This window comes from Manacus vitellinus, unplaced genomic scaffold (genome assembly GCF_001715985.3).
Source record: "Manacus vitellinus isolate BGI_N305 unplaced genomic scaffold, ASM171598v3 scaffold_25_pilon, whole genome shotgun sequence".
Lineage (NCBI taxonomy): Eukaryota > Metazoa > Chordata > Aves > Passeriformes > Pipridae > Manacus > Manacus vitellinus.
Genome location: NW_021939882.1, coordinates 8682755 through 8709073, shown reverse-complemented (window position 1 = coordinate 8709073; position 26319 = coordinate 8682755). Strand labels below are relative to the sequence as shown.

At 41.6% G+C, this 26319-nt stretch overlaps 1 protein-coding gene across 1 annotated transcript in view; it reads left to right on the top strand.

Moving 5' to 3' along the window:
- The window catches only part of SLIT3 (slit guidance ligand 3), a 475112-nt gene that overhangs the window by 260484 nt on the left and 188309 nt on the right, over window positions 1-26319 (top strand). The window contains exons 6-7 of the mRNA XM_008928306.3: window positions 3079-3150; window positions 24915-24986. Coding sequence (XP_008926554.3) covers window positions 3079-3150; window positions 24915-24986 — 144 coding nt within the window. The remainder of the gene's footprint in view (window positions 1-3078; window positions 3151-24914; window positions 24987-26319) is intronic.

Genomic DNA, 26319 nt, shown 5'->3' with positions numbered 1-26319 from the left:
GTTCTGAAATATTGGCTTTTTTCCCCTTTTTTTTTTTTTTCTTAATTTAAGTCAAATTTTTACTTTCTCTGCATATGGTTAGTTTTATTCAGGTAAGATGTTCCTCTCAACAAATGTTAGGTGTGCTTGTTCTGCCCCTCGTACAGCCTACCCACACTGGGTGTGTGATCTGGCTGCTGGCCCACATCACAGGGCCTTTATTTTGTCTTCATGGGTGTAAAAGTATGTGCTGAACACCTGCCTTTGCCTTTCTGTAAGACTTCACCTAAAGTTTTCCCAAATCTTTAAACTTAACACGTTGCCTTGGAAAGAAGAAAGTGTTTAGATTTCAAACTCTCAAATCTCTAGTCTCGACTGAACCACTCACCAGGGTGTTGTACAGATGCACAGAAATAGGATTTCCATCTTTACACATGAGGAAATAAATAGGGAGGTGGAGGGTCTTAAAACAAGCCATGGCCTGATTTTAAGACAACTAACAGTTCTGTTCTTTTTGAGAAGAAATTGTCATGCTTTGCATTAAAGGCAGATGTGCAAGTGTTGGTGTGATAGATATCAGGAGACATGAGCTCTGGGACAGAGGAACACTAAATGTGTGCATCTCTCCCAGAGACTCTGCAGACTTAGTTCATGGGCCACAGAACCAGGGTGCCTCACTGATGAATATTTTCCCTATTTACTGCCCATCCTGCTAAGTGTGTGTCTTCTGAGCATCTGGAGGTTTCCCTTGCTGTGTCCTGAGCATCGATCACACAGACTAAACCTGGTTGTTAGCACCAGCATGACTGGACCTCTGGAAATATGATTAAGATGATCATTACGCTTCTTCAGCAAAAATCAATCTGTGAGAGTAGTGTTTTTTTAGAAAAACCCAATACCCACATAGGAAGCCCTTTAATCAGAAGGCTTTGTGACTAGCACACTGGGTTTATTTGCTTATTTTAGTGTATTTGACAGAAAAATCAATATTATAACTCAAATAAAAATACACAGTATACAGTGCTTCCCGTAGGAGAGGGAGAGGTGATTCTCAAGTTGAGCTCTCTCTCTTCATCATGCTAGCATGTGCCAACTTTATGCTTAGTAAAGCTAAGTGTAAAATACTTAGTCAAACAGTTAAATATAAATATAAACATTAAATATAAACATAAGTCATTACATATAAATATAACAGTGATATATTGAACTCATTTGGAGTTTATTCCTCTTGAAAATGTGCCATCCTTTCTATTTGAGCCACAAATTTTTGACAACCCACTCAATTAAACAGGGATATCAGAAGAAGCCATGCAGCAGGTGAAGGCCCTCACGGCATTAAAAAATATAGAGGTTTTAGCATCTTTCTTAGGTGGTCAGAGAAACAGAGAGAACATAAATATGTATGTATACACATTTACTTACACATGCATATATATACTCTGCATGAACTCTTACAGAGAAATCCCTTTGGGATGATTGTTTGTCCCGCTGTCTGTTGGTATAGGAGACATTGCTGGAGTTTTGCCAAATTCACAAAGTTCTCCAAAGTTACAAGAGCTATGAGAAACCCTAGTTGGGCTTTGTGCTTCCTAAGCTTTTTAGTAGACCTCAGAGTGTCTATGGGTTTTCCTGTGCTTTAAATCATAAAAAACATGCTGTTCATTGACACCACACTACAGCACAAAGGGTGAGTTTCCCATAGGTGTCAAATATATACATACTCAAGATGTTCAGTGTTAGTAGATCAAACTCAGTCTTTAAAGGAATTCATAAAGATTGTATTTGCTCTGTCTGTGCTCTGTTGTGTAGTAAGAAGACAAATCTCTATGTAGACCAAAAATTAGATGCAGCAAATAAATGGAAAGAAGTTGGTCAAACTATACAACTATATTATACATGGGTGTAATATATTTGCTATATTTCCATATATATATATATTTAATAGAAATCAGGCACAGCAATGCAATCTTTGAATCTTTGTTCATAATATTTACATGCACAGTACAATAGATCTCTGCTTCACCAGATCTAAAGTTTATGCTGTGCAAAGGGCAATGTCGTATAAAGTCAGGAGCTTGCCTCTATTTTTTCATGAAATGCAGATATTTTACTTAGACATGGCTAGATATGTAATTTTATTTCTTTAAGTGTAAAATTTAAGGGATCAGATGTCAGAAAATGTAATCACTGAATTTTAAATTCCAACTGTAATTTTTTTAAGCAAAAGAGACAGATGTAGCTGCACTGCTGTGTCCACATGTATTGCAAAATACATTTAAATCATGCGCATACAGGGAGACAAATGAGAGAACTCTGCCATCCAAATATTAAATTACACATTTTGAAGCAAAATAGTGGTTTAAGTGTACATGTGTATAATGCTTTTTGTCACTGGGATGCTCTCCCTGATGCAGTTAGACAGGATCTGTATTTAGTCAGAAATCTTTCAATAGAACGGGCTACCAGATGGGACCAGTAACAATGCAGAGAGGCATCGAACCACCACAGACATTTGGTGCTTAGAATAATAAAAAGACTATAAAATTAGATTAGTTGAGTCTAATTTGGAATTGGTATATTCCCTATGCACTCTCACAGCTCTTGGGTAGATAAAGCCTGGAGATTTAGTACTGTCAGGACAGAGGACTCCAACTTCCAGTAAAAGAAAAAACGGCATTCTGGGAGGTCACAGAGGGCAGCACAGTGACCTCCAATGATTTACAGGCCTTTAGCTTAATGAAATTGTTTCAGTGACATGACGGTAAAAGCTCATAATGGATTGGATGCCCTAATGTAATGAAATTACTCCCTTCTGCCTTAAAAAAAAAAAAAAAAAAAAAAAAAAAAAAAGAGAAAAGAAGGAGGAAAAAAAAAAAAAGGCGCAATTAATATTTACTGAGACCTGCCAGGCTTCAGTGTGCGGCATCGTGCAGCGCTGTCAGACAGCCGCGAGCAGAGCCCCAGCAGCAGCGTGGCAGCTGAGCAGGCGCTGCGAGGGGGTGGAGGGACACCTCGGTGACGGGGAAGCCCCAACCTGGCGCTCTGAAACAGCTCTGCCCGTTCCCAGCCTTCATCCTCCTTCTCCCTTCCTTCCTGCAGGCAACTGGACAACAACCAGATCAGCTGCATCGAAGATGGAGCCTTCCGAGCCCTGCGCGACCTGGAGATCCTGTGAGTTGACTCGGTGCGCGGTGCCGGGGCGCTGGGGGGGCGGCTCTGCCCGTGCTGCAGTGCTGGGGGAGTCTGGGGGCTCCCGCCTCGGCCCCCTGGGGCAGGTGGCAAAGCCAAACCTCGCACTTCCCCTCCGGGCTGGGGTTATTGCTAATTAAAGCACAATAGACGAGTTCTCCGCTGCCGCTCCTGAGGAGCAGAGAGATTGCCGTGCTCGCTGCTGCGTGGAACAGATGGGCTTCAGCAGCATTCCAAGTGCGTCCGATGTGTGTGTGCTCTGCAGCCGCTGACCTGCCCGGGGCTGCCTGATGCCGAGCAGCGCATGGGTAACAGGTTCGCGAGGAACAATATTATGAGATATCTGACCAGTGCCCTAGACAAAAAGCTGTTTGAAAGGTGTTCTGTATGTAAGAGGGAGGAGAGACGGGCGTTTGGCAGGCTTGTTCAGTGCAGTCATTGGCTTTTGGGGAGGATCCTTCTCTGAGGGCTGAAATAACACCACGTTGTGCTCTCCATGTACCACAAACTTTACACGTCGGCTGTTAAAGCTGCAGCACATACCACGGAAAGAGAAGCAAAGGCTTTGACAGTGCAAGCTGACTCTAAGAGAGAAGCAGCATATTAGATTTAGATTACAGTCGTTGTAATGTAAATCCAGTATTAGCCAGAACTCTGTATCTGAGCAGATAATTTGCTTATTACTGATAGTTACTCGTTCACTTAAAGACCTTTTCTGGAATAGGTTTTCACTGTGTGAACTGATATAAAGCTTCTCCTGTCACCTCAAAGTTAATCCTGCGAAGCTGAATGTTAATACTTGTGAAAGCACATAGTTCTAAGCTGAAATGGAAGGGGCTGGGGGTAACACACGACCCCTCCAAAACTGAAACCCTCGACGTGTGACCTGGAGTTGGTGCTGGACCAGCAGTGACACCCTAGACACTTAAGTACAGCAGGGAAGGCCTGCCCAGACTGCTGCAGAGCTTGCCCTTAAATTACATGGGATGAAACAGCAAATGGTAGGTGGTTAAAATAAGCACCTGCCTCACACGCTCCTGGCACCTGGAGGCTCAGCAGAGTCACGACATTGCCTTGGGCTCCTGAGAGCAGGCAGGGCAGTGGGTGTATGGGATGGGCAGTGGGTGTATGGGATGGGCAGTGGGCTGTACGGGCAGGGCAGTAGGCTGTACAGGCAGGGCAGTGGGCTGTACAGGCAGGGCAGTGGGCTGTATGGGATGGGCAGTGGGCTGTATGGGATGGGCAGTGGGCTGTATGGGATGGGCAGTGGGCTGTATGGGATGGGCAGTGGGCTATATGAGATGGGCAGTGGGCTGTACAGGCAGGGCAGTGGGCGTACGGGCAGGGCAGTGTAGGGATGGCATGGCTGTACGGGCAGGACATTGGGGCTATATTGAGATGGCAGTGGGCTGTATGGCAGGGCAGTGGGCTGATTGGGATGGCAGTGGCTGTATGGGCAGGGCAGTGGGCTGTACGGGATGGGCAGTGGGCTGTACGGGATGGGCAGTGGGCTGTACGGGATGGGCAGTGGGCTGTATGGGATGGGCAGTGGGCTGTATGGGCAGCCCTGTGCCACACACCACAGGGGGCTGAATACACGTGTGACAACACAGGGAACTCTTGCCCAAGGGCTCTACACACCTTGTGCTGATGCTTAGGGAGTTCTGCCAGCAGTGTCAGCACAGCTCAGCAGTCTGAGGGACCTGGGAGTGGTGGCTGTGTCTGTCAGGGCCAGCTGAGGTGCCTTTGGCCCCTCTGTCTCCCAGGCTGGGACTCTGATGTGGGTCAGATAGTATGTGTTGCTCATATTGAGTTAGCAGTAGGTTTCTGACGACTTTCTTATGTGGGAACTTGTGCTTTCAAGAGTATTGTTCACATTCTATATTAATAGCACTTTTCAGGAAAAGTAATGCATTACCACTATGAAGTTTTACTTGTCTGTCAGATTGAAAAGTCTACTGTGTGGTGAAAGAAAGGAAGAAAAGAAAAAAAATTAACTCCTTTAAAAATTGGCTTTTTTTTCCCCCCTTTTTTTTTGTTATGGACTGATTTTCCATATCTGCAGAGAGTGAATCAGTCCTCCCCTGACAGCAGACTGTGCTATAACTTTCACTGAAATAGGCTGGACAATAAATGGAGGCTTTTTCTGTAAAATCCTGAGTTCTGCAGGCTCTGCAGAAGTTGCTGGGAATGCATCCCTTCTTCCCAAGATGTAGGAAATTTTGAGTTAGTTTATTTACCTCTTCTGCTTTTAATTGGTTAATTCTGTGCCAGTTATTTTTGGGTGGGAGAAGAGGAGGATATATAAAATACATCATAATCAGTTCTTCAATGCATTTTTAATTTCAACACAGACACACTGCTACAGGAAAAATCAATCTTAATTCTAAAAGATGAGAAAATAGATTGATAATATCTATTTCTAAACTTATTTTTCTTGCAGTCACAAAATGTGAGTTTTATGCTTCCAATGTAATACGATTTTTTTCCATGTTGTTCTTCAAAGTCTGAGCATTTGATCTCTCTATCAAAATAAATTTGCTAAATGCCCCAGAGAATATCATATCTTCAGTTGTAAAATAGTCATAAGTGCTAAAATATAAAATGATCTGAACCATCAAAGAACCTTAACAAGTGAAACCGAATTTCATCATTTCAGATCCGCCGTGCATTTTGCGCAGATATAGTTTAACCTATAATGCAATATGGAGAAAACATTTAGTGATTCTGGCAAAAAAATTAATTATTTGTTTGAACAGTTCGCAAGGGTACCAAATAATGTATTTCCCCTTTATCTTATCGAAATCTTGTGGTCTTTCTGATACTGAATATTTCCATTCCTGCATCTTTTCTCTGCGCGCGCCGCCCGTCTACAGAATTCTAAATTCTGTAGAGAACTCGGGGCAGCAACGGAAATGCTTTGCATTACTCAAAAAATAAAACTAAGAATGCTTTCTTTAGAAACACTTTGGTTTCTGGATCACACTTCTCACTCAGGTTGAGTTCCTCAAAAATCATGAGTGCGAGGAGCTCTGTGGTTCAGTAGCCGTAGGAAGGGAAGGAAGTTGTGCAGTTATCCTTCAAAGTGAAGAGCCCGCCATGGTCCGTGTTGTTTCTGTTTATTCCCAGATTGTTTTCTCTTACTATTTTTGTTTTCTTGTTTTTGTTTTATGAATGTGTTGCTGTACCAACAAATAGCACAGAGGTAGAGATGAAAATGACACTGAAATTTGTGCCTAATTGCAGTAGCTGACGTGGTGCAGTGAGTTGTGAACGTCAGCTGCAGCTTGGATCAGACCAAGGCAATGCAGCTCCCAGTGCAAACACAGGCTTTTTGTCACCTCTGTGTTCATGAGCCTCCATGTTTGGAATGCCATGGAAGGTGTCCCTGATCCTATGGTCTCACCTAATGCAGGTGCCAAGTGCTACTGCTGACTCTGAGTTTTGGGTTAAAAGATGCGAAAATGTTGAATATGGAGTGCTTTGGTGCCTTCTGTGGATTGTCTTTGTCCCTGCAACAGGGTGAGAATGATGCCTGAGAAATGACATGGAGAACTGACACACTTACTTAAACATCCTTTCCTGCACTGGGACTGGTTTTGTTCAGTTTTGTGTCAGATTTTATTCACATGAAGGTTTTGTTTTCTATTTGTTGATAAAATAGGGATTTTTCGTCTTGACATACTTCCTTTCCCCCTTTTTATTAGATGATAAAGTATATTTCAGTGGTTTTGGTCTTGCATTCCAAGACATAGAAAGGTGTGTGTGACAACTAAAACAAAAATAAAATGTAAAAGGTGCATATATTCATAAATGACTGGCAAAAGCTATTAACTATCTTATGACCTGTTGGAATAGAAATGTGTAGAAGAGTTGAAGAAAACTGGTGTGAAACCTTCACTAACTAAAGCTTTTTTTAGTAGGAGAAGGTTTTCTGCTCTGCTTAGTTTTTACTTATGTCCCATGGCAAATATCTGGCAATAAGAGTATTATTGAGAAATATGTATTAGTGTAGCCGTAAGCATGATTAAAAGTTATTAAAAAAACTCCAAAAGGATTATTAAGAAAAAAAAACAACAAAACAACAAAAAAACCAAACCACCCCAAAGTAGTCTTCAAAATGAACTTGGTCAGTATTCCTTATGGTGTGTGACCATATCGTTCATATCATTGTAGATTAGAAATTAGTCCAAAGCTTTATTTCCAAATGTGCAATATTATAAAGGATAGGAGATAAAACTCTTTGAGAGCTCAGAATTTCACCTCCAGTCCCTTAGGATACATGAATAAAAGGAATTAATTTCAAGGTGGTTCAACAAGCTCAAACTGGATAAAGTAGTAATATCGAGTGACTGAACACGCTATTGTCATTAGACTGGAAGAGCTGAACAATTTTTCTCAGTAAGAAACAGAACTCAATTTAGCAAAAACCCCTTTAATTTATTTATCATTGTTTTGTCTCTCTGGGGTAGCTTGAAAACTGTGTGGTGACATGGCAGTTATAGCATGTGGACAGCACAGAAAGAATTACGAGTCACTGTTGACAACTTAGGTGGAGTATTTTCTTTATGTTGTAAAAGCTGTTTTTGCTCCTGCTTTATAATGATAGCCAGAGGGACTGGAGGTTGAACACATTCTGTTTGTTGCACAAGATTTTATCCTACCAAGAGCTAATCCTGGGAGGTCTGCGGGTAGTATTCTATTAAAGATGGCAAATGAGTTCTTGCTGTACAGAGCTAGCACAGAATGATTTGGGGGGTTGTTTGTTGTTAGTCATGTTAATTGTAGGTCTTTCATGTAATAGCACTGTGTCTGAAAATCCTCCTTCCTGAGCTCATCTCACTTTTTAAAGTGAATGAGCATCGAGTCCATAGCAACGAACTACACACGCAGGGTTCCACCGTTCCACTTCGGACACTTCAGCGTGAAAAATCGTGGCAATTCCTTCAGAAATAATGCTGGAAAAGTACAAGCAGAGACATCCAAATATTTGTAACTTCAATTCCAAATGAGCCCTAAATATTTTGTCTTTAAAAAGAATTATTTTTTTTCTCCGATTGCAAAACATAATAAAGGAAAACACGCCACCCTTCCATCTGCGAAATCTTGAAACGACAATGGTAGGAGTCTTAGAAATTAAAGTTGTTGTGTCAGTGTTTGTATGTAGAAGCTTATATCTCCAAATATTTCTGCCTCACTCCTATTCCTGCTCCATGACAAACCCACAGAAGCCCGGAACTCCCAGGGCTGCGCTGGCGTTTCCGAGCTCTGCTCCAGCCCCGAGCCGTGTTCAGCGGGACACAGCACGATCTGTCAGACCAGTCTGGTCTGCAGCCCCCAGTTCTTTGCACTGTCTGACACATCCAGTCATTGCAAGCATCTTACCACTGGAATAGGGTTATTCCTGCTTTCCTCCTTTCGATCCAATGCGTTGCTGTTATAAAAGATTACGTTTTATAAAATATTTAGTCCATGCACTTTCTGATGGAGGTGTCATGGATGAAGTGTGCCTATAATGCTCACTACCTTTTGTCATAGCAAACTTTTAAGAAGTTTTTTAAACAGAAATTAATATTTTGTGCTACAGGCACAAAATTGTTCCTAGGGTTGCCTCTGTATGCTGAACACTCAGTTATGTAGTCACTTTTACTTATTTGCAAACTGCTATTCTGGGCATGTCTTAACTAGATAGAAGATTTTTATTTGCTTTCCCAACCTGGAGAGACAGGGAATGAAAGTCATGACATAATTCTAAATATATGAGATGTCATTGCTTAATGAAAGCCTGAAAATGCCACACAAATGTGATTTCCTCCTCTATTTTGCTGGAAATTATGGTCGGTTGAGGCAATCAGGATCAAATTTGAACTCTGTAAATTGTGTTCCTATAACTGATACCAAAATGGCTAAATACAATAATGAAAATGAGAATTCTATCTAAAATGATCTGCATAACTGGCATATGTATTCATACAGTGAAATTAAAGTGATGAGGGGTTTGGTTCAGTTTTCTTGTGGGTTTGGTTTTTTGTTTTTGGTTTTTGGTTTTTTGTTTGCTGGGTTTTTTTTCTCTTACCCAAGGTTGTGTGTTAGCTCAAATTTATGTAAATTAATAAAGTAATTTAAAATCTTTATTTGACTTCATCAGTCAACATGTAAATAATATGTGTAGTAAAAAGAAAACTGAAAGGAGTAACCGCTGGCAGTGTATGAGTAATTGAAGTATCTATCTGGCAGGTAAAATTAGTTGATAACCAAGAAATTTGGCATCTAAGAGTATCCTCAGCTTTCTGTGTTGAGCTTGTCTCACAGACAGATTATGCCAGAGGAAGAACAGCAGTTGGTTTGGCAACTGAGAAATGGTGCACTCAGAATACAGAGGTGTCAGTGGGCAAATGGAAATTTTGACTTTTCCTTACTCTGTTATTTATTAGACTGTCCTGGAGTTTATACCTTTCCTGTTCTTCCTGTGTCGCTGTAGGTCTGTAAGGGAAGGAGAAATGCTCCTGAAGAACCTGGCTGCTGTTATTACAATTTCAGTTATATAAATCAGGGATAAGCTGAACTGCAGAAATGCCTTTTTCTGGTGAACTTTTAGAAGGGTACTGCCCCCCCACTGGACCCCGGGGAAATGAGATGCATAATCAGCGTAAAGAATTGATGGAGGGGAGATGGGGTGCTTACAGGGTTGCTTGATAAGAAATGTTTTTATTTGCTGATGCATGTCCGTGGGAGATGTGGTGTGGCTGCTCGAGATGTGGAAATGAAGTCTGAGATAACCTCTGTTTGCAGCAGATTACAAATGGGAGGTTGGAAGTACAGCATGGTGAAGGGAACACTGTCCAGATGGCACCGTGGTGACAGGCTTTCTATCAAAGACCAGCCCAGATAAAATAAGAGTGGGTAAAAGAGGGTCTCTGAAAATCACTGGTGCCTGTTAGAGATGTAATGTAGCTCTCTCTTTTATGGGGAGAATATATTTGCATAAATTCCTTGATCAATGGGTTCGCTAATCCTGCCGCATTCCGGGCATGTCCTCGCAAATTGATGAACATTCCTCTCGATCCTCGGTGCGGGTCCCTAATTGTGTTACATATTTAGAAAAGATGGATTTTTTCCCTTCCTGGAGCATATGTAGTAGTTGAATGCTGTGCTCATTCTCCTTCCCTGCCCCATTAGGTTGGAGGGTTTTTTTCCCTTTGAGAATAGCCTGGAGCTGTACCGGCTGCAGAACTTATCAAGATAAGAGCAGTGCCAGGTTAGAATTATTAGTTTCATGAATCACTGACCAATATGCTTTTTGAAGAAGCCCAGCCTTAATGGGTTGTGTGGTTTAAGCCCTTCATTGGTGCTGCAGTCACTGCTCCAAGAGATTCCAAAGTCAAAACTCCAGGAGACACAGAGATTTCTGGCAAACCTTCTCTGCCATGATATTAATTGTTTCATTTGCATGCTCTGCTCATCTTGTGACCTGCCCTCCCTCCCCTTTGACTAATATAGTTTCTTCATCAGTAATATAAAAGATGTAGAACAAGCATTTTGACTGTTGAAAGTCGAATGAATGTGAACGACTTAATCCAGAGGACACTCAACTGTGTATTTAATGCAGATGTGGCTCAACACCTTAACCAAGAGCTGAGCTGAAGACTAGGATGGCAATAAAACTCCTTGCTGGCAAAGTTGAGGTGATGACACAGTTCTGAGGGAACTTAACGAGTTCAAGGCAGATGAACAGTCATTTTATGCCGTCCCTTGCAGTTCGTTGTTTATAGGACTCCCCAAAGCAGCAGGATGACTGAGACTACAGTAGCTGGATGTAATTCTGTCAGCATCAACAGCCTCTTTGTCTGGGGGAGCAGGCTACATGTCTCTGTAGCACATGATATCCATGTCAGATATCCCAGGATGTCCTCAGCCCTTCTGTGACACTGTTCGGGAATCCCCTCTTGCTCCGGGGTCAGTCACCACAACGGGAAAAAATGAAATTTCAAAAAATGTTTCAAATCACTTAATGGCTCCCTTCTTTTTTTCTGTGTGCAATCAAAGGCACTGTTTATGACCTAAACATTTTTGTCTTTCTCAGAGGTTGCTTTTGTCCCTCTACTGTGCTAAGTACAACAACATGGACAAAGGCTCTGAGCCACAGCCAGTCTTTATATAAGGGAGGACTCAGAAATCTGTTTTTCTGGAAAGAGAGAGTAAGATTACGATGGGAGCTCCGTATACCAGCATTGCTGAGCTCCCAATTCAAGCAAGGTGTCAAATATTTAAACTGTACCTGCAGAGATCAGGGTACTATGCATTACTTATTACTGGCATAATCCAATGTTTTAGGCTGGGACAATAATATTGTGCCTATAGTAAATTAGAAATCAAATCAGTAATGTGTAGATAGTTAGCTTGGAAGGGAGGTAGATAACTACAGCTGCACCTGAAAAACAAAGCATTGGTGGAAACTTCTCATCTAAAGATCAAAATGTGTCTGTTTTTCCTGCTGTTCACAAGGTTATGCATATAATGTAGGTATATATGTGTGCAAGTATATGTGATGACAAAAGCACGCGTGTTGTGGTTAAATCAGGAAAAATAATTTTTAAAACTTGAAAAAGAAAGGCATATGAATAGTATAAATTAGACTTTATTTATGTAACATACCCAGTTCTGGGTTTAAGAAAAAAAAAATTAAGAGCTGCTTTAAGGGTGGACGTATAAAAGAATGTCAAAGTAATTTGAAGACAAATAATCACAATTTCTATCTTAATTAAGTTATCATAAATGAAACAATTTCACATGAACTGGTTCAATATTTTTGAAGTGGAATGACATTCCTTACGTTTCTGTTTCGAGGTGAATAATCCGAATGCATTGGTTTTGGCTGTATGAGTGATGGATGACCACGCTTGGGACATCTGCAGATCCTTAGAAACAAATTTTAAGGTGCTCTAAGGTCATCCAGAAATCTTTGCTGTGATGTACCATGTTGCCCTTCAGTGTTTTAGAGGTATGAGAAAATAGCTCAATCAGTTGGAAAAGCATCAATGGCTACATAAAACCATTGAAGGAAACAAGGGACAGTCATGCCATTAATTCCTAAAAATTGCACACATCCCCTTGTCTTCACAGTGCTGGGTGGGGTGAGACATCAGTGGTCTGCAAGTGCCAGACTGTTGCTCAGAGTGGGATTTCTTTGAGGGTAAAGTAGAAGAGAAGCCGATGGCTGTGCTGAGGGGGTGTAGGAGCACGTAGCAGCAAGGCCTCTGTTCGCCATCAGAATCTTGGGTTGTGGCTGACACCCCAGGGGCTTTGTTGGGAGAAGGGAGTGTGGCAGAGCAGATCTTGCTCGTGGCTCTCAGCCTCAGCCTTGGCTCCCGCGGTCGATAAATTGCCGCAATGCAGCATCTCTGCGGCGGCGCCCGAAGGCCGCCGAGGAGCCCCCGTTGGTGCAAGAGGCGGCCGCGGGCTGGGCGGGCTCTGGGGAGGGGGTAGCCCCCACCGCAGGCACCCCCACGCTTCCTACTGGCTCCTTGGGCAATTTCAGCCGTGTCTTAAAAGGGTTGGGTCCATTCCGTCTGCGAGACACCCCCGTCTGCCCGTCCACGGGTAGGGCGTTAAACCAGGTGAGGCGCTTCACTCGCACTTAGGCTGAAACGGTTACGACAGACCGTCCACCATGGCAGGTATATTTTATTTTGTGTGCATGCAGATATTGCAGAGATACAGCCATGTATGGACAATGTCTGACTCCTTTTATTTAGCCAATGTAGAATGTTCCTGAACAGATCGTGAGCGCGTCGAATTTTTTTCTGTGTGTGTTTTATTTTGCGTTTTTTCACTCTGGACTGAAGGCAAGTGAAACACTGTGAGTATTTGCTATTCCAATTGTTATGGGTTCTTAGCTGTATTGCATAGGCATGCATGAATATGAGCAGGTAGTGCTGCTTCTTCATGGGCAAGTGGTGTTTGGGAGAAATGTAAAAACTGGAAAGATAGGCATTTTTAAACATGTTGACCTTTTTCTTGTGTGATGCACACAAGCGCTGTCTAATGTCTTATTAAAATAAAATCCTGATGGAAAGCAGATCCCTTTCCAGCTTCACCAAGAAACATCTAATTGCCCTTGTCTAGAAACTACGTGTAGTCTTTGTTCTTTCAAAGCATTTCTTTCCTCTGTAAATGTAACTTTTCCTTAACAACTGTTCGTACATGCAAGTCTAAATTCACGGGGTGTGTGTACATTCCCTATTTCATTCATGTGGATTTAAATTAGCCTGTATATTAGCCTTACTTTCCAGCACGTGTGATTTGCAGGTAGAGGCATCACATACTATTAGAATATAAAATTATTCCACAAATATCTTCTGAGTGTCTTGCATTTTGGGGAGGCAATTCTGGCAGTCAAGGTGAAGCGTTCTCTCTTTGAAAGATTTGGTTCTTTTCCTTCCTCTACTGTCCAAAGAAAGCCAAGAATTGCCTTTGCAGTTCAGTGCCGCACCATGCCCGTTGTCCTCTTGCTGGAGCTATGGAAGATCTCTTCCTGCTGCTCTCTCCCAGTGGAAATGCCACGGCCTTGGGAGCTGAGGGGCAGCTGAGACACTGAAATCAGAATAGCTGATCTGGCCAGAGGAATAAGGAGCATTATTTTACCTGCAGGACCTGGTAGTTCTGCTGTTGGGGGAAAATGCAGCTCAGAGGTTCTGTCAGCCCCGTGCATTCCCATCGCTCGCCTCATACATGGCATTAGTAAAACCTTTTCACTGATGCTCAGGCTAAACTGCCACCAATGCCGTGTCATTTGCTGTGTGTGCATGTACCTGTCACACGTGGGGCTGGTGGCTCGTCCCTCTTTGTTCCCAGTGGCCAGCCCTGGACCTGCAGCACCCGCAGTCCCGCGGGCGGTGCCGCATTGCGGCAGGAGCTGAGGCTGCCACGACAACCAACCCAAGGAGACCCAGTGTTGTCACATAGCCCCTTCCATGCAGAAGACCATTTTTATCACTTTTTCTAGCTTGGAAGGGACAACTAATTTCTGTGTACCACTTGGAATGGCTTTTCTGTCCCTGGGGTGTGACACGGACCAGTATGAAAAGGTTATCGTGGAGGGGGAGGCTGTCAGAGCAGAGGCTTTTGCTGTAAGGCTGTAGCATTAAGGTTGCAGTGTACTGAGGATGGGACAAGTTAAAACACTCTTTTGAAGAATGGCACTGTTCCTTTCTGATCCAAATTTAATCAGTTTCTTTAGAATTTCTTCTGGTGGAGTCCTGTAAGAAAACTGTAGCACTCAGCTGACTGAATGCTGAAACCTTTTACCCTGGAAATCTCCATCATTAAATGCCTTCAGCCTGAACAAATGACCGAAATTGCTTGCTCCTTTCAAATTATGGAGTTGAACCGTGTTAGTTTGAATTGGATTATGTTTATAAGGCTGCTTCAGCTTCAGAAAAGACTAAACTGAAACAACTGTTCAGGCAGGGACCTGAGAAACTGTTTTATTTTGCTGAAGAACTGATGCATCAAAATTAAGGTTTGTATAATCTGATTCTGTCTTGTTGATTCTTTTTCATCTTTTCCATAAATGCTGGTAGGCTTTCAGACCTCTGTATTCATTGAGAACCCAGTCCAGTTTGCATTGATTTTGTCAGGAGTAGCACAGAATCCATAAACAACAGTACCTGACATGCATGCAGTTGGGTTACACCAAGAGCCACGTTTAGTATGAGACATCTCTGTGTAACCTAAAAAAATAAAAATAAAAACGTATCTACTTAACAATGAATTTATAGTAAAGTAAAATAATTGTATTTATTTTAAGTTTAATTATATTAATTCATTGCACAAGAGATTTTCAAACGAATCTACAAAAAAAAGTAGGGTACTTGGAATGGAATACAATTATATTTTTGATTGCTGTGGCTCCTGTGAAACTCTATGCCTAAATAAATAGATTGCAGTGACTAGATTCACTCCCTGCTGAAATCAGCAATGGGACTTGCTTTGACTCCAGCAGACATTGGTCTGGGTATTATGACAATTGGACTCATTCCCAGTGGTTCTAGGCAATAATATCAGCCCTGAAATTTGTACCATAGAGAAACATCAAAACTACCCTGATGATGCAAAACATTTATACAGTGTTTGCAGAAATACTTTTCTTTCTCTGAGTCCAAGTAAAAATTCTGGATGTAATTGGGATTTAGAGCCACAGCAGGCATTCCCAGTCCAGTGTATTGAAAAACATGGAGCCTTTGGACAAAGACTTGGGAAATTTTCTTGATTCAAAAAAAACCCCAAAAAACCTGACAACGATTCATTTGCCATTTTTGAGTTTAGAAGAATAATTTATTGGAGAATCCTTAATTCAAAAATAAAGTAGTGACAGAATAATTTCAGCCTGCATTCTCTTGTCTTTGCACCAATGCTTTTATATTTCCATTCAGGCTGAATTCAATTTGTATTTTCTGCCTAGAATCAAAGTGCCATGTGAAAGATTGAAAAGCTGATTGAAATTTCTTAGAAAAAGCTTTTTCAACTCTCATTGGTCATAGATGTTAGAGAGAATTGTGGGATGCAACTGGTTACCTGTATTTTCCACAGCTAATAGAGGTGATTGGATTGTGTGGGAAAATAGCTGTGTCTTTCTGTGTAAAGAAAGAGCAACATCCTTAAAGGGAAGCAGTAAGACATTTCATGTAAGACATGTAAATGACATTCTTGTTTTAACATGTAACATAGCACATAACCTCAATGAATTTTGTACTCTCTTTCTCTGTATAACCTTTACTATATTTTATTTTACCTCTTCTCTTCTCTTCTCTTCTCTTCTCTTCTCTTCTCTTCTCTTCTCTTCTCTTCTCTTCTCTTCTCTTCTCTTCTCTTCTCTCTCTTCTCTTCTCTTCTCTTCTCTTCTCTTCTCTTCTCTTCTCTTCTCTTCTCTTCTCTTCTCTTCTCTTCTCTTCTCTTCTCTTCTCTTCTCTTCCTCTTCCTCTTCCTCTTCCTCTTCCTCTTCTCTTCTCTTCTCTTCTCTTCTCTTCTCTTCTCTTCTCTTCTCTTCTCTTCTCTTCTCTTCTTCTCTTCTCTTCTCTTCTTCTCTTCTCTTCTCTTCTCTTCTCTTCTCTTCTCTTCTCTTCTCTTCTCTTCTCTTCTCTTCTCTTCTCTTCTCTTCTCTTCTCTTCTCTTCTCTTCTCTTCTCTCTCTTCTCTTCTCTTGTTAGTGTAAGCAAGGAAATTCAGGCATGATATTTCTATATGCACATCCAACATAAATGCAGGACTAAAGGCAGCACTGGAAAGGTTTGGCCATAAGTCACCAGAATCCTTAATTTTGCTCCTGCTTGTATAGATGCTGCAATAAACCCTTTGATTGTGCAGGCCAGTATGATTTTTTTTCTGGCCTCTTTTACCTATTTACACTGATTCCTAGTCCAAATCTATTTAGCTACATAGTTTGCCCAACATTTTCATAGCTAAAATTCCTCCCTTTCCCTCTCCCCTGCTCTGAGCTTCAGCTCCTGAGCTCGCCAGTCTCAGAGACTGACAAAGGCACAGCCAGATTCTAAGAAGAGTTAATGCAGCAATTACAGGACTTAAGTTAATATACCCTAAAGTTATCACTGTGGGCAAATGTGATCATCCTGGTTCTTGACAGGTAACAAACCAGGCATTTTAAGCAAAGAATTTGTTATTATAATAACTCAGTTTCCCCAAAGCCTGATGTTTTTGAAAGTAATGTCGTGCCTTCAAGGGGAAAAAAAATTTGCCATAAACATCTGGCCTTTATAATAGGCTTAAATAGTTAAAATCTGACACTTGTATGCAAATTAAAATTAGCCACAGAATGGGGAGAACTGGGCAATTGTAGCAGTAAACACTGCTGACAGTTTTGTGCATAATTCCATACTAAGCTTATTTATTTTATTTCTTCCATACATTTCCAAGAGGAACATTTTCTTTCCTCTGTGTCCTTGAGATAGTCATATTTCTGATGTCTGCTTCCCAAGTTAACAATGCTAGAGCCTCTCACCTTGCTGTGATGAGAACACTTGTGAACAGATTGTCAAAAGACTCATACTAGAACAGAAACCACAAATTGGCAACTAGTTATTTTTATTTCAGTGGATTTTGCTTGTCACCTGGAGACTATTTAGAACGTTATTTGCCTGGGCTAACATTGTGTTTAAAAATAGCACTTAGACAGTGCCAGCTCATTTTAGAGTTGGGTACAAATATTGAGACAAAACCCCAGCTGTTATTGCTTTTGCTGCTAATTTGAGGTGTCAGATCAGAGCTCTGCTGCTGTATGTCAGTGAATAAGGCCCCTTGTGAGATCATTATGTTTTCTAACAGTCGAGAGTAACGGATTAATCAGTGCAGCATCAGTTGCTTTCATTATCTGCCCACATGGTAGTTGTGGGCTTTAACTTAAACAGTCTGTGGGGAGATCAAAGGCTCGAGTACAAGAGGCACTCGGGACTCCCCAGAACTCTGAAGAGATCCAGTTGAGTTTTGGACGTTGCCTAATGAGCAAAGCTTGGATGCCTTGAAAGTCGAGGGTGTCTGTACTCAGTGCTGAGGGGTAGAGTGCCAAAGCCAGTTTGCTTTTTCATCAGAGGCCATAAGAAGCAGTAAATATTTAATTCAATGCAAATTCCTCCTGACCTGTGTGAAAAATAGCTCTTTACAGCTACTGGAAATATAGCTCCTTTTTGCCCTGCAATCTGAAAGTTAATTACAAACATTAATTATGGCAGTGTATAAAATTCAAGTCTTGGTTTTATTACTAAATATAGATTTAGATTCCCTTTTTGGAATTGCTGCTGTTAGTTATATTGGGTGGTATGTAAGGGCTGGAAGGGGTTTGAAGTTGTCATCTACTGTCCTGCTCTGGGCCCATCAAATCTTATGCCATTCCTGACAGGAATTCATTTAGTCTTTTATTACAGGTTTCACTTTCTGATCACTGTCCAGCTCCTTTCTGTATTTTTCCTGGTTTTATTGTAAGAAATATTTCCCCTGTATCTAATGAAAATTCCCCATTCTGAAATTGAAACCTGTTACTGCTTTGCTTAACCCTTGTTTGAATACAAAAACCAGAGAACGTCTTTTCCCTTTGCAGTGGCTTTTTATGTAGTTGAAGGGAGGCTTAAAAGCAAATTACATGGATGTGCTAACACAGAGATCTAAGGTACTGTCACTGTTAGTGTTAAAATTTGCTGCAGATGCAGTCACCCAAGTTTGTTTCATCTCTAGTATTTCAGACAGACCCTTAGATCCTCCTCTTTATGTGCAGAAATACTGATGGTGATGTCTAATCTTGCATAGGCTGCACAGTTTCAGCCCACATCTACAACTGTGAAAAGATTCCTTCACGTTATTTTCATTTACCAACACTACACACACAGCCTAAAGCTTTTGGGTTTTGGAGAAGTTGTGTTTGTGGCACTGCCATACTAGGGACAGACCAGTGTTGCCTTTCGAGCTCCACTGGCAACTTGGGGTGAACTGTTCAGCCTATTTTTGCATCAGTTCACCCACTTCTGAGTAGAAATAACATTACCCAGAAAACTATTTACATGAGAGGCTTAATTATGCTTGGAGATGCCTTGGTTAAGTCTGAATAAATTTCCTGTTCTCATTTGCTGGATGTATGGTTGCACTGGGGACAGGAGCCTGGAAACCAGGCAGTTGTGGGAGAAGCAGTAATCGGGGAGTCTGACAGTAATTCACTCCTGGGAACGTTACAAGGCTGCAGACACACCGTTTGTGGCTCTCCATTGCATGCACACAGATAATAATCTTGCATTAGGCCCAATTACATGGTGTTATGGACACACAACACGGGGATTACACACCCAGCCACCGAGCACCCCGTGATAAAGCAGGGCTGTAATTGGAGGAGACAGAAGGAAATGTTAGTTGTTAGTGCTGCAGTGCCTGGCACTGCTGTGCCCCACCAGCCCTGTCCCTTTGCTTTGCTGCTCCATTTCAGTGTCTCACTTTCAAAGCACAGGTTTATCGCAGTGCAAGATAACTCGGCACCTTCTCCTTTCCACAGAGTGTTGAGGGAGTTTTGAGCAGGAAAAAGGAACTGAACAGCTGAGGTTCAAGCCCACAGACAGTTGGAAACATGCTGACAAAGGAGGGCTGGTGTTCCTGCTATCAAATCCCATGTATTAGAAGCCTGTAAAGAACATACAATGCCCAAACATAAAAGGCATTCAAAACCAGAAATCTAGTATATGAGCTGGTGCCTTTGCAGATCTTTCTCCCCATTTACCTATCAGTAAATGACTCTGAATATTTCCTTCTAACTGAGAATTCTGCAAATGCTGCAATGTCCCTTGGTCAGCCAAATGTGACACAAAAGCAGCCTGGCGTGGATCACCAACCTGAGTGGCCAGCACAGCCATGTGTTACAGCCTCCAGTAACCATGCTTGTGAAGGCTCAGGGAGAAGTGTGTTCTCAATTTGAATTAAATTTGAGTTAAGATTTCTCAATTTGATTAGCTGCTTTGCTAATCAGCTGCAGAAGTGGAATGGGAGAGAAAATCAGTCTCTGTTACCGTCGAGTAACAAGGAATATCTTCAACATCTGACAGGTCTCCCTTGCCCCTTCCACTGGAATCTTTTCAGGCTGTAAACAAGAAGCATCACTGTGGGAATGGTGCTGTACTGATGCACAGCTAGTGATCTGTGTACACTGTGAAAATGCCTTATAGTCACAAAAATGGACATCTGCATAGCAGTTTTTCCTTTTCTCAGTGAAAAACTAGGATACCAGAACTTTTTTTAAGATGGGACGTACCAGGTGGTTTTGTCATCAAACAGTGTTGTGTATTTAACAAAAAACCCAACGCTCCTATAGATTTTCCCACTTGAAGTGTGACTGGGAAACAATAAGACAGTCACTATTTTAGAGAATAGTGAATATTTTAGATAGTTCTGTTACATTGTGTAACTTCTTCTGATATCCTTGCCAAAATATCCTTTTGGTTCATGTCTACTAAACTGGAATAGAGCACGTAGATATATTGTACTGAAAGTAGTATTTCAGATGAAAAAGTTGACAGGCACTCTGGTATTTATTGTATACTCTTAAGCACATTAATTGAAGTCCAAGTAATAGAAACAAAATCTCTGTGTACTCTGTGATTTACAGAATTGATAGTGTTTGACTATTGACCTCTGAATTAGCCAAAGGGACATGAAAGGATGTTTAGAGTTCGTGAGTTTTTAAAATAAAATACTTTATTTTAAAAGTAAGTATTAAGTTTTTAAAGTAAAATACTGTAATATTTGAAGGGTTCAAAATTTATACATTTATACTTTTTTCCCCCAAATTCTCTTCCATAAAAGTTTTGTGATTGCTTGTAGCCTTAGGAGTGTAATTTTTTTCTGACTCTCATCTAGTCCTGAACATTTGTATACCTATACCAGAGGATGGAGAAAGATGTGAAGAATAATGCATAAATATTATCTAAGAAACCACAGACATGACAGTCATTTCTACATGTTAATGATTTTACTGTCATTACATTGAGTCTGTAATTAAGACCTCCTTGTCAGGGAAATACAGTGGTGTACATCAATTTGGAGCAAGCCAGAAGGGAAGAAAAATGTGCACCAAAAGTTTGAGGAAGGAGATAAGTAATTGTTTTCAAATCATGACAGGATTGCAGACTGAGCATTCTTTCCTCTAGAGAAGTTCTGATTAGTAGGGGCTATAAATCACCTTTATTCTTCAGAAGGAGGAAAGCAGCTCCACACGTGGCTCTAACCAGTTTGGACAACTGGCGGAGGAGTGAGTTAGGAGAGCAGCTCCTCTGGGGCTGTAAATTGGAGTCAGTGGGACTATGACAGTTCACAGTGGTGGAGGAGGTACCACCTCCTGATTGCTGATCTCACCTTATGCATCTCCCAAGTAGTCCTTGGAGGATCCTCAGCTCTGCTGCAGCCCTGCTCCTGCTGAGCTTGCAGGATCTGACAAGGATCACGGCCCAAGGTGGGAAGTTGGCTGGCATAAATAATATTGTCTATAACCTCAGTTTCCTGATTCAGCGTTTTGGATGTGAATAGTGTACAGGGAGAGGACTTCTAAATGAGAGGACAGTGCTTTTTCAAGGGACAAGGGTTCTGGAAGAGGTGGGAGGTATAAGGCTGGCGAGAACTCAGCAGAATATAATTTTCTCCACATGATGTTGGAGGAGTCAGAAGATTCTGGAAGTTGTCTACTTCTTCCAGCTTCCTGGTGTTTGTGAACCTGTTTCTGTGGATCTGAATCTTAGGTGGATCAGAATGAGGCTGGGGCCTTGGAGCAACTAGCAGATGACTGGAGCACAATTTATTTTTCCCTTCATGTGCTCAAATGCTGCTATATTGTGTACTCTGGGACACATCCCTTACAAAATCCTAGCTGGGAAGGCACGATGGAAAGCTTTGCAGAATATCTCGGGAGCACACCTCTCCTGAGCACCTTCCCATTCCAGAGCCAATGAGTTCCCACTGTGTGGGAGCTGCGTGCTCTGCAGGGGTAAATTCCTGCAGCTCCAGCTGGGCTGTAGTGCAGGCAGTTCACTGGCAATTAGTGCCCTTTGCAGTGTTTGGCCTCCTTTGTTCGGAAATAATTGCTGTTATCATAGATGTTTTATTGCCTTCATTATGGTTAACATTTAAATATCAATGAAATAGTATGCTACTAAGTCATCTGTGCAATAGCTGTCTGCTGGAGTTATCCCTGAAATTTGTGTTTAAAGAGTATATTAATTCAGCAGTGACTTAGGATTCTTAGAAGGAGGGTTATGTATTTGTTGATTAATTATGAGAAACCATTGCTTATTTAAAAATAAGCAAATATTTGAAACCTCTGCAAAACCTGAGCCACTGTCATTTGATGTCCTGTGAGCAGAAATACCACGTGATTGGAATAATGCTCTGGCTGCTAAGTAGAATTTTTAAAGAAATTTTAAAATACTTTTGAATCATTGAGTCAGACAGTAAAGGGTGACCTTTTTGCATCCACAAGAAGAATTGCACTGGGAGCCAGGGATGTGTTCTCTGCAGAAGAAGCTCACTGTCACAGCCTGAATCCAACCCACGTCCCTTTGAAATCAATAGAAAAATCTCTCTTGAATTCCTACAGCCTCCACTGACTCCTGTAGCACCACGTGTGACCTATTCAGACATCAGCTATGGATGCAATTTGATTTTTGTGAGCTGACTTTACATGTGGCTTTTATTTATCACTCTATACCTAAGTTCTTCCATCTGACTTCATAGCTTGTTTTAATGTAACAGGCAAGCGAGGCAGAGGTTTGCCTCAGAATTATATTTTTATGTTTACAGGAAAAAGAAATGGCGGTGCAATTATAAATTCCATTTGTGAGCCCTATTTGAACTTCCCAAAAAGCAAATAAATACGGATACGGAGGGGTGGGTGTGTTGATGTAAATATTTATGCACTCCTAATGGGTTTGTTCACTTTCTGAAATCGTTGTACAGGCTTGTTTTGGCTCCCTGGCCACACAGGACCGCGGTTGCATCACTGGGTAAATAAGGCAGTTGAGCAGTAGCCAGGGTATGACACAGAGGTTCAAAATCTGCCACAGTGTGTGTTGTCATCATGAGAGGAGCAGGAATTCAGAGGCAGAGCTTCCAGCCCTGCAGATGTGCATTGGTGCTGTCTGTGTCACTGCAGCCACAGCACGGCAGAGAAGGGCAGGCTGCACTTGCCAGGGACGGGGCTGATGGATGTGAGAGCTTGCTTGCAGCTTTACTGCTCAGGTTGACAGTGTTTCCCTCTTCATCTTGTCCAGTACATTTATAACAGGCTGCGTTTGACTCCTTGCATGTTGAGGAACTGAATACACAAACCCAGTGGTTTGTACACCCAGTGATCCCAATACTTATCTACAAATTTCTTGTCTGATTTCTGATAGCCTCAGTTTTCCAGAGGATCTGGAATGAATCCTACGTGTTATACTATAAGCCTTGTTATGCTAAGACCTACAGCTCTTATCAGCCTGCTGTGTGAATGTGTGGGACTCAACTGACACAGATCTCTGGCAGCAGATCTCACATGCAGATCCCAGATTTTCAAGACTCTGCTTCTACTGACATAACTCCCTGTGCTCACAGATTTGGAAAGGAAGGGGAATTTTGCTCTGTTGATGCAGCTTGCTGTCATGGGTATGTCAGCCCCCATGCTGGCTCCAGATTGCCAGTGTATCCATCTGGAATACCAGCTATGATCCTGCTAACAAAGTGGTTGAGTGCTTTCCTGCTGGGGTGCAGTGCAGCAGCAGCACAAGCACAGTGCTGTCAGTGTCAGAGCTGCTCACACCCCTCTCCTGAGCTGCCTGTGCAGAGCTGTGTTACCCTGCAACCTCCAGGCTTTGCCAGTATGCCCATGTGTCTTCCTGTGTACCCAAAAAAACAGTCTTAATAGGATATAATATAATTAGCTTTAATCTGCTGATGTAGATGATGGCTCTGCCAAGGGATTTCTAGGCAGAATTGTGAAAATGTTTTTAAATTGGCAGATGACCAAGAGGGCTGGTTAACTTCTGTAATAGTCTGCTACAGCTTTTGATTAAATATCCTATGTAAATATATGTCATTGGAACAACTAAATACTCCAGGGAAGGAGAACATGCCTTTAGGTTGCTTCAGCAGGTATTTTTTTCAGCACATACATAAACATACACCATAAACATGATGTCTTCTACCAAGGTGACCCTGTGGAGTGCTGTGCCCCTTGTGGAAAGCAGAGGTTGCTCCATGCCTTGGTGCTGTGAGCACCACACGTTTCAAATAGGCAGTGGCAGGACTGGCCACGCTGGGACACGGAGTCGCCACCAGATCCATCCATTCTCATGACAAACCAGCCTGCAGCATTTCTAGCTTTGGTGCACTTGCAGCATGGCAATTATGCCCTTGTTGGAGTGCTTTCCATTTCCTGTGCCATCTTGATAAACTTTATAGCTTCTAATTTGCTAGAGAGTCATTGATATAATTAGGAGCCCCGTAAATGGGAGCAGCACACTCAGCTGATGGCAATCGAGCCAGTTCATTTTCCATAAGAAGCTCTAAGGGGGTCCCTCCCAGCAGTGAGATTATTTTCTCTTTAGGCTGAGCTTTGATAGAGCAGCAGCAATCCTTACATGCCTGGGTCATGACATGCTTTATTGCAGCCCGTTCCACTACCCATATATTTTTTCATAAGGAAGCCGAGGAAAGGGAGCCCATCCGTCCTTTTGTTTCCAGAGAGCAATTTGAGCTGTCTGTCCATGTCAGCAGGCTGTGTTAACAAGGCTGTGAGAGCCAACAGCTCTCTTTTTGTGAGATGAGCCCTGTAAGTGCAGAGCTTTCACACTGCTGGGTCCTGGTCTGATGTCCCTCCACTCAAGTTGCAGCAGGTTTGCAAGCAAAGTGGCAGCTGAACCGACCAGGCTGGGTCTGTTCCAGTAGTCAATACAAACTCATCTTCTGCACTCCTGGTTACTCCAACATGGTAAACACTAACCTTGAGCCATTCTCATGCTGCTGTTGGTTGTTTTCCCCCTAATAATAATGTTTTTCATGGTATGTCACAAATTGTCAGAGGTATCGGGGAGTGTGTCTTGCTGCTCACAGCCAGGCAGATTTATAAACAAGGATTTTATCAGTTTGTTTCTGTAAATAGTGTGTTGGTGAAGAAATGTAAATGACTGACCAATCTATTATTCTCTTTTTTCTCTTTTTTTTTCCTCCTGACAGTACCCTCAACAACAACAACATCACCCGCATTCCTGTTACCAGTTTCAATCACATGCCAAAGATCAGGACTCTGTGAGTAATATCCTCTAATATTATAACATAATGATGGTGTAAACCAACTCTTTGCCTGTTTGTTGTCTGTGATAATCTCATTTCAGTCTCTCAGGCTGCCTTGGAGGCCTGGGTGACTGTATTGCTGGGTAGTCCAGGCAGGGGTGTGAAGGTGCCTGATGTCCTTAGGACCCTGACAGGCACTCTACTGGATTTACCCAGAATTAAGATCCAGTTTTATCAAGAATTTGAATTTACCCAGAAATGAAACTGGCTTTTTTTTTTCCCATGGGAAAATCCATAATGTGAAATGTTTTCCAAGCTGGAACATCATGAAGATCATAAAAACTGCTCAGATGGATCAAATTATTGAATTTGGTTAATATCCTGTGTTTCAGTCCTAGTTATTCTTTTTAAATTCAGAATACTAATTGGTGAAACAAGGCATTTTTAAAGAACTTGAAAAAGTGTCTTTTCCAGATACTGTCTGAAACAAAATGTCACTGATTCTGATGCATTTTTTTATAAAAGCTTCTCTTACATCAAATCTGTCTTTTTGTAGCAGGACACGATTGCACTGGAAAAGCTTTGATCTTTAGCAGTCCAAAATACAAAGATGTGAAATCAGACTGACCATTTGTGTAATTTAGCCATACCAAAACCGTATTCTTTAAGTACCTTATTCCTTTAAATTGCTTTAGGCAAGATACAGCTTCAGGAAAAGTCATGTTTAAACAAAGCATCTGTTTTTCCTCCAAAACCTCAAACTCAACCAAGATGTTCTAAAGGCAAAGAAAGGCAAATAGTAGCTAGCCTGAAAATTTTCTGTACCACTGAAAAAATGAAATCCTTCAAGGATGCTGCATATGCCTTTGTAAAATCATATTAAATAAATTAACAGAACTGAAGAAAAATGGCTCTTGCTTATGTCAATCTGTGTCAGATAACCTCTGACTTAAATTTACATTCTTCATTAAATGATGGCGTTATTAGATCTTAATGTATGTATTTAAATGGAAATGTTTGTCTTTTAGAAGGGAGTGGATGAAGAAGATAAAGGTGTAGAGTTAAGGTTCCTGGAGTTTTTGCCTTTTCTTATTCAGTCACAGTGCTCCAGAAAATTTGCCTGGCTTTTCCAGATTAGCCACCCTTGTCTGTTAGCACAGCTCGGTGCCTTCTGCCATTTTCCTTTGAGTTTAATTTCAGAGATGGCTTTGTCTATAGCTCCCTGGAGACTTACACTGACTAATCCCCCTCTGCTGTAATTAAGGGAAAAAAAAAAAAAGAAAAGAGAAAAAAAAAGGGAAGGAAGTCATAAATAGGATTTATAAAGGGAAGCTTTTATATTGAATTC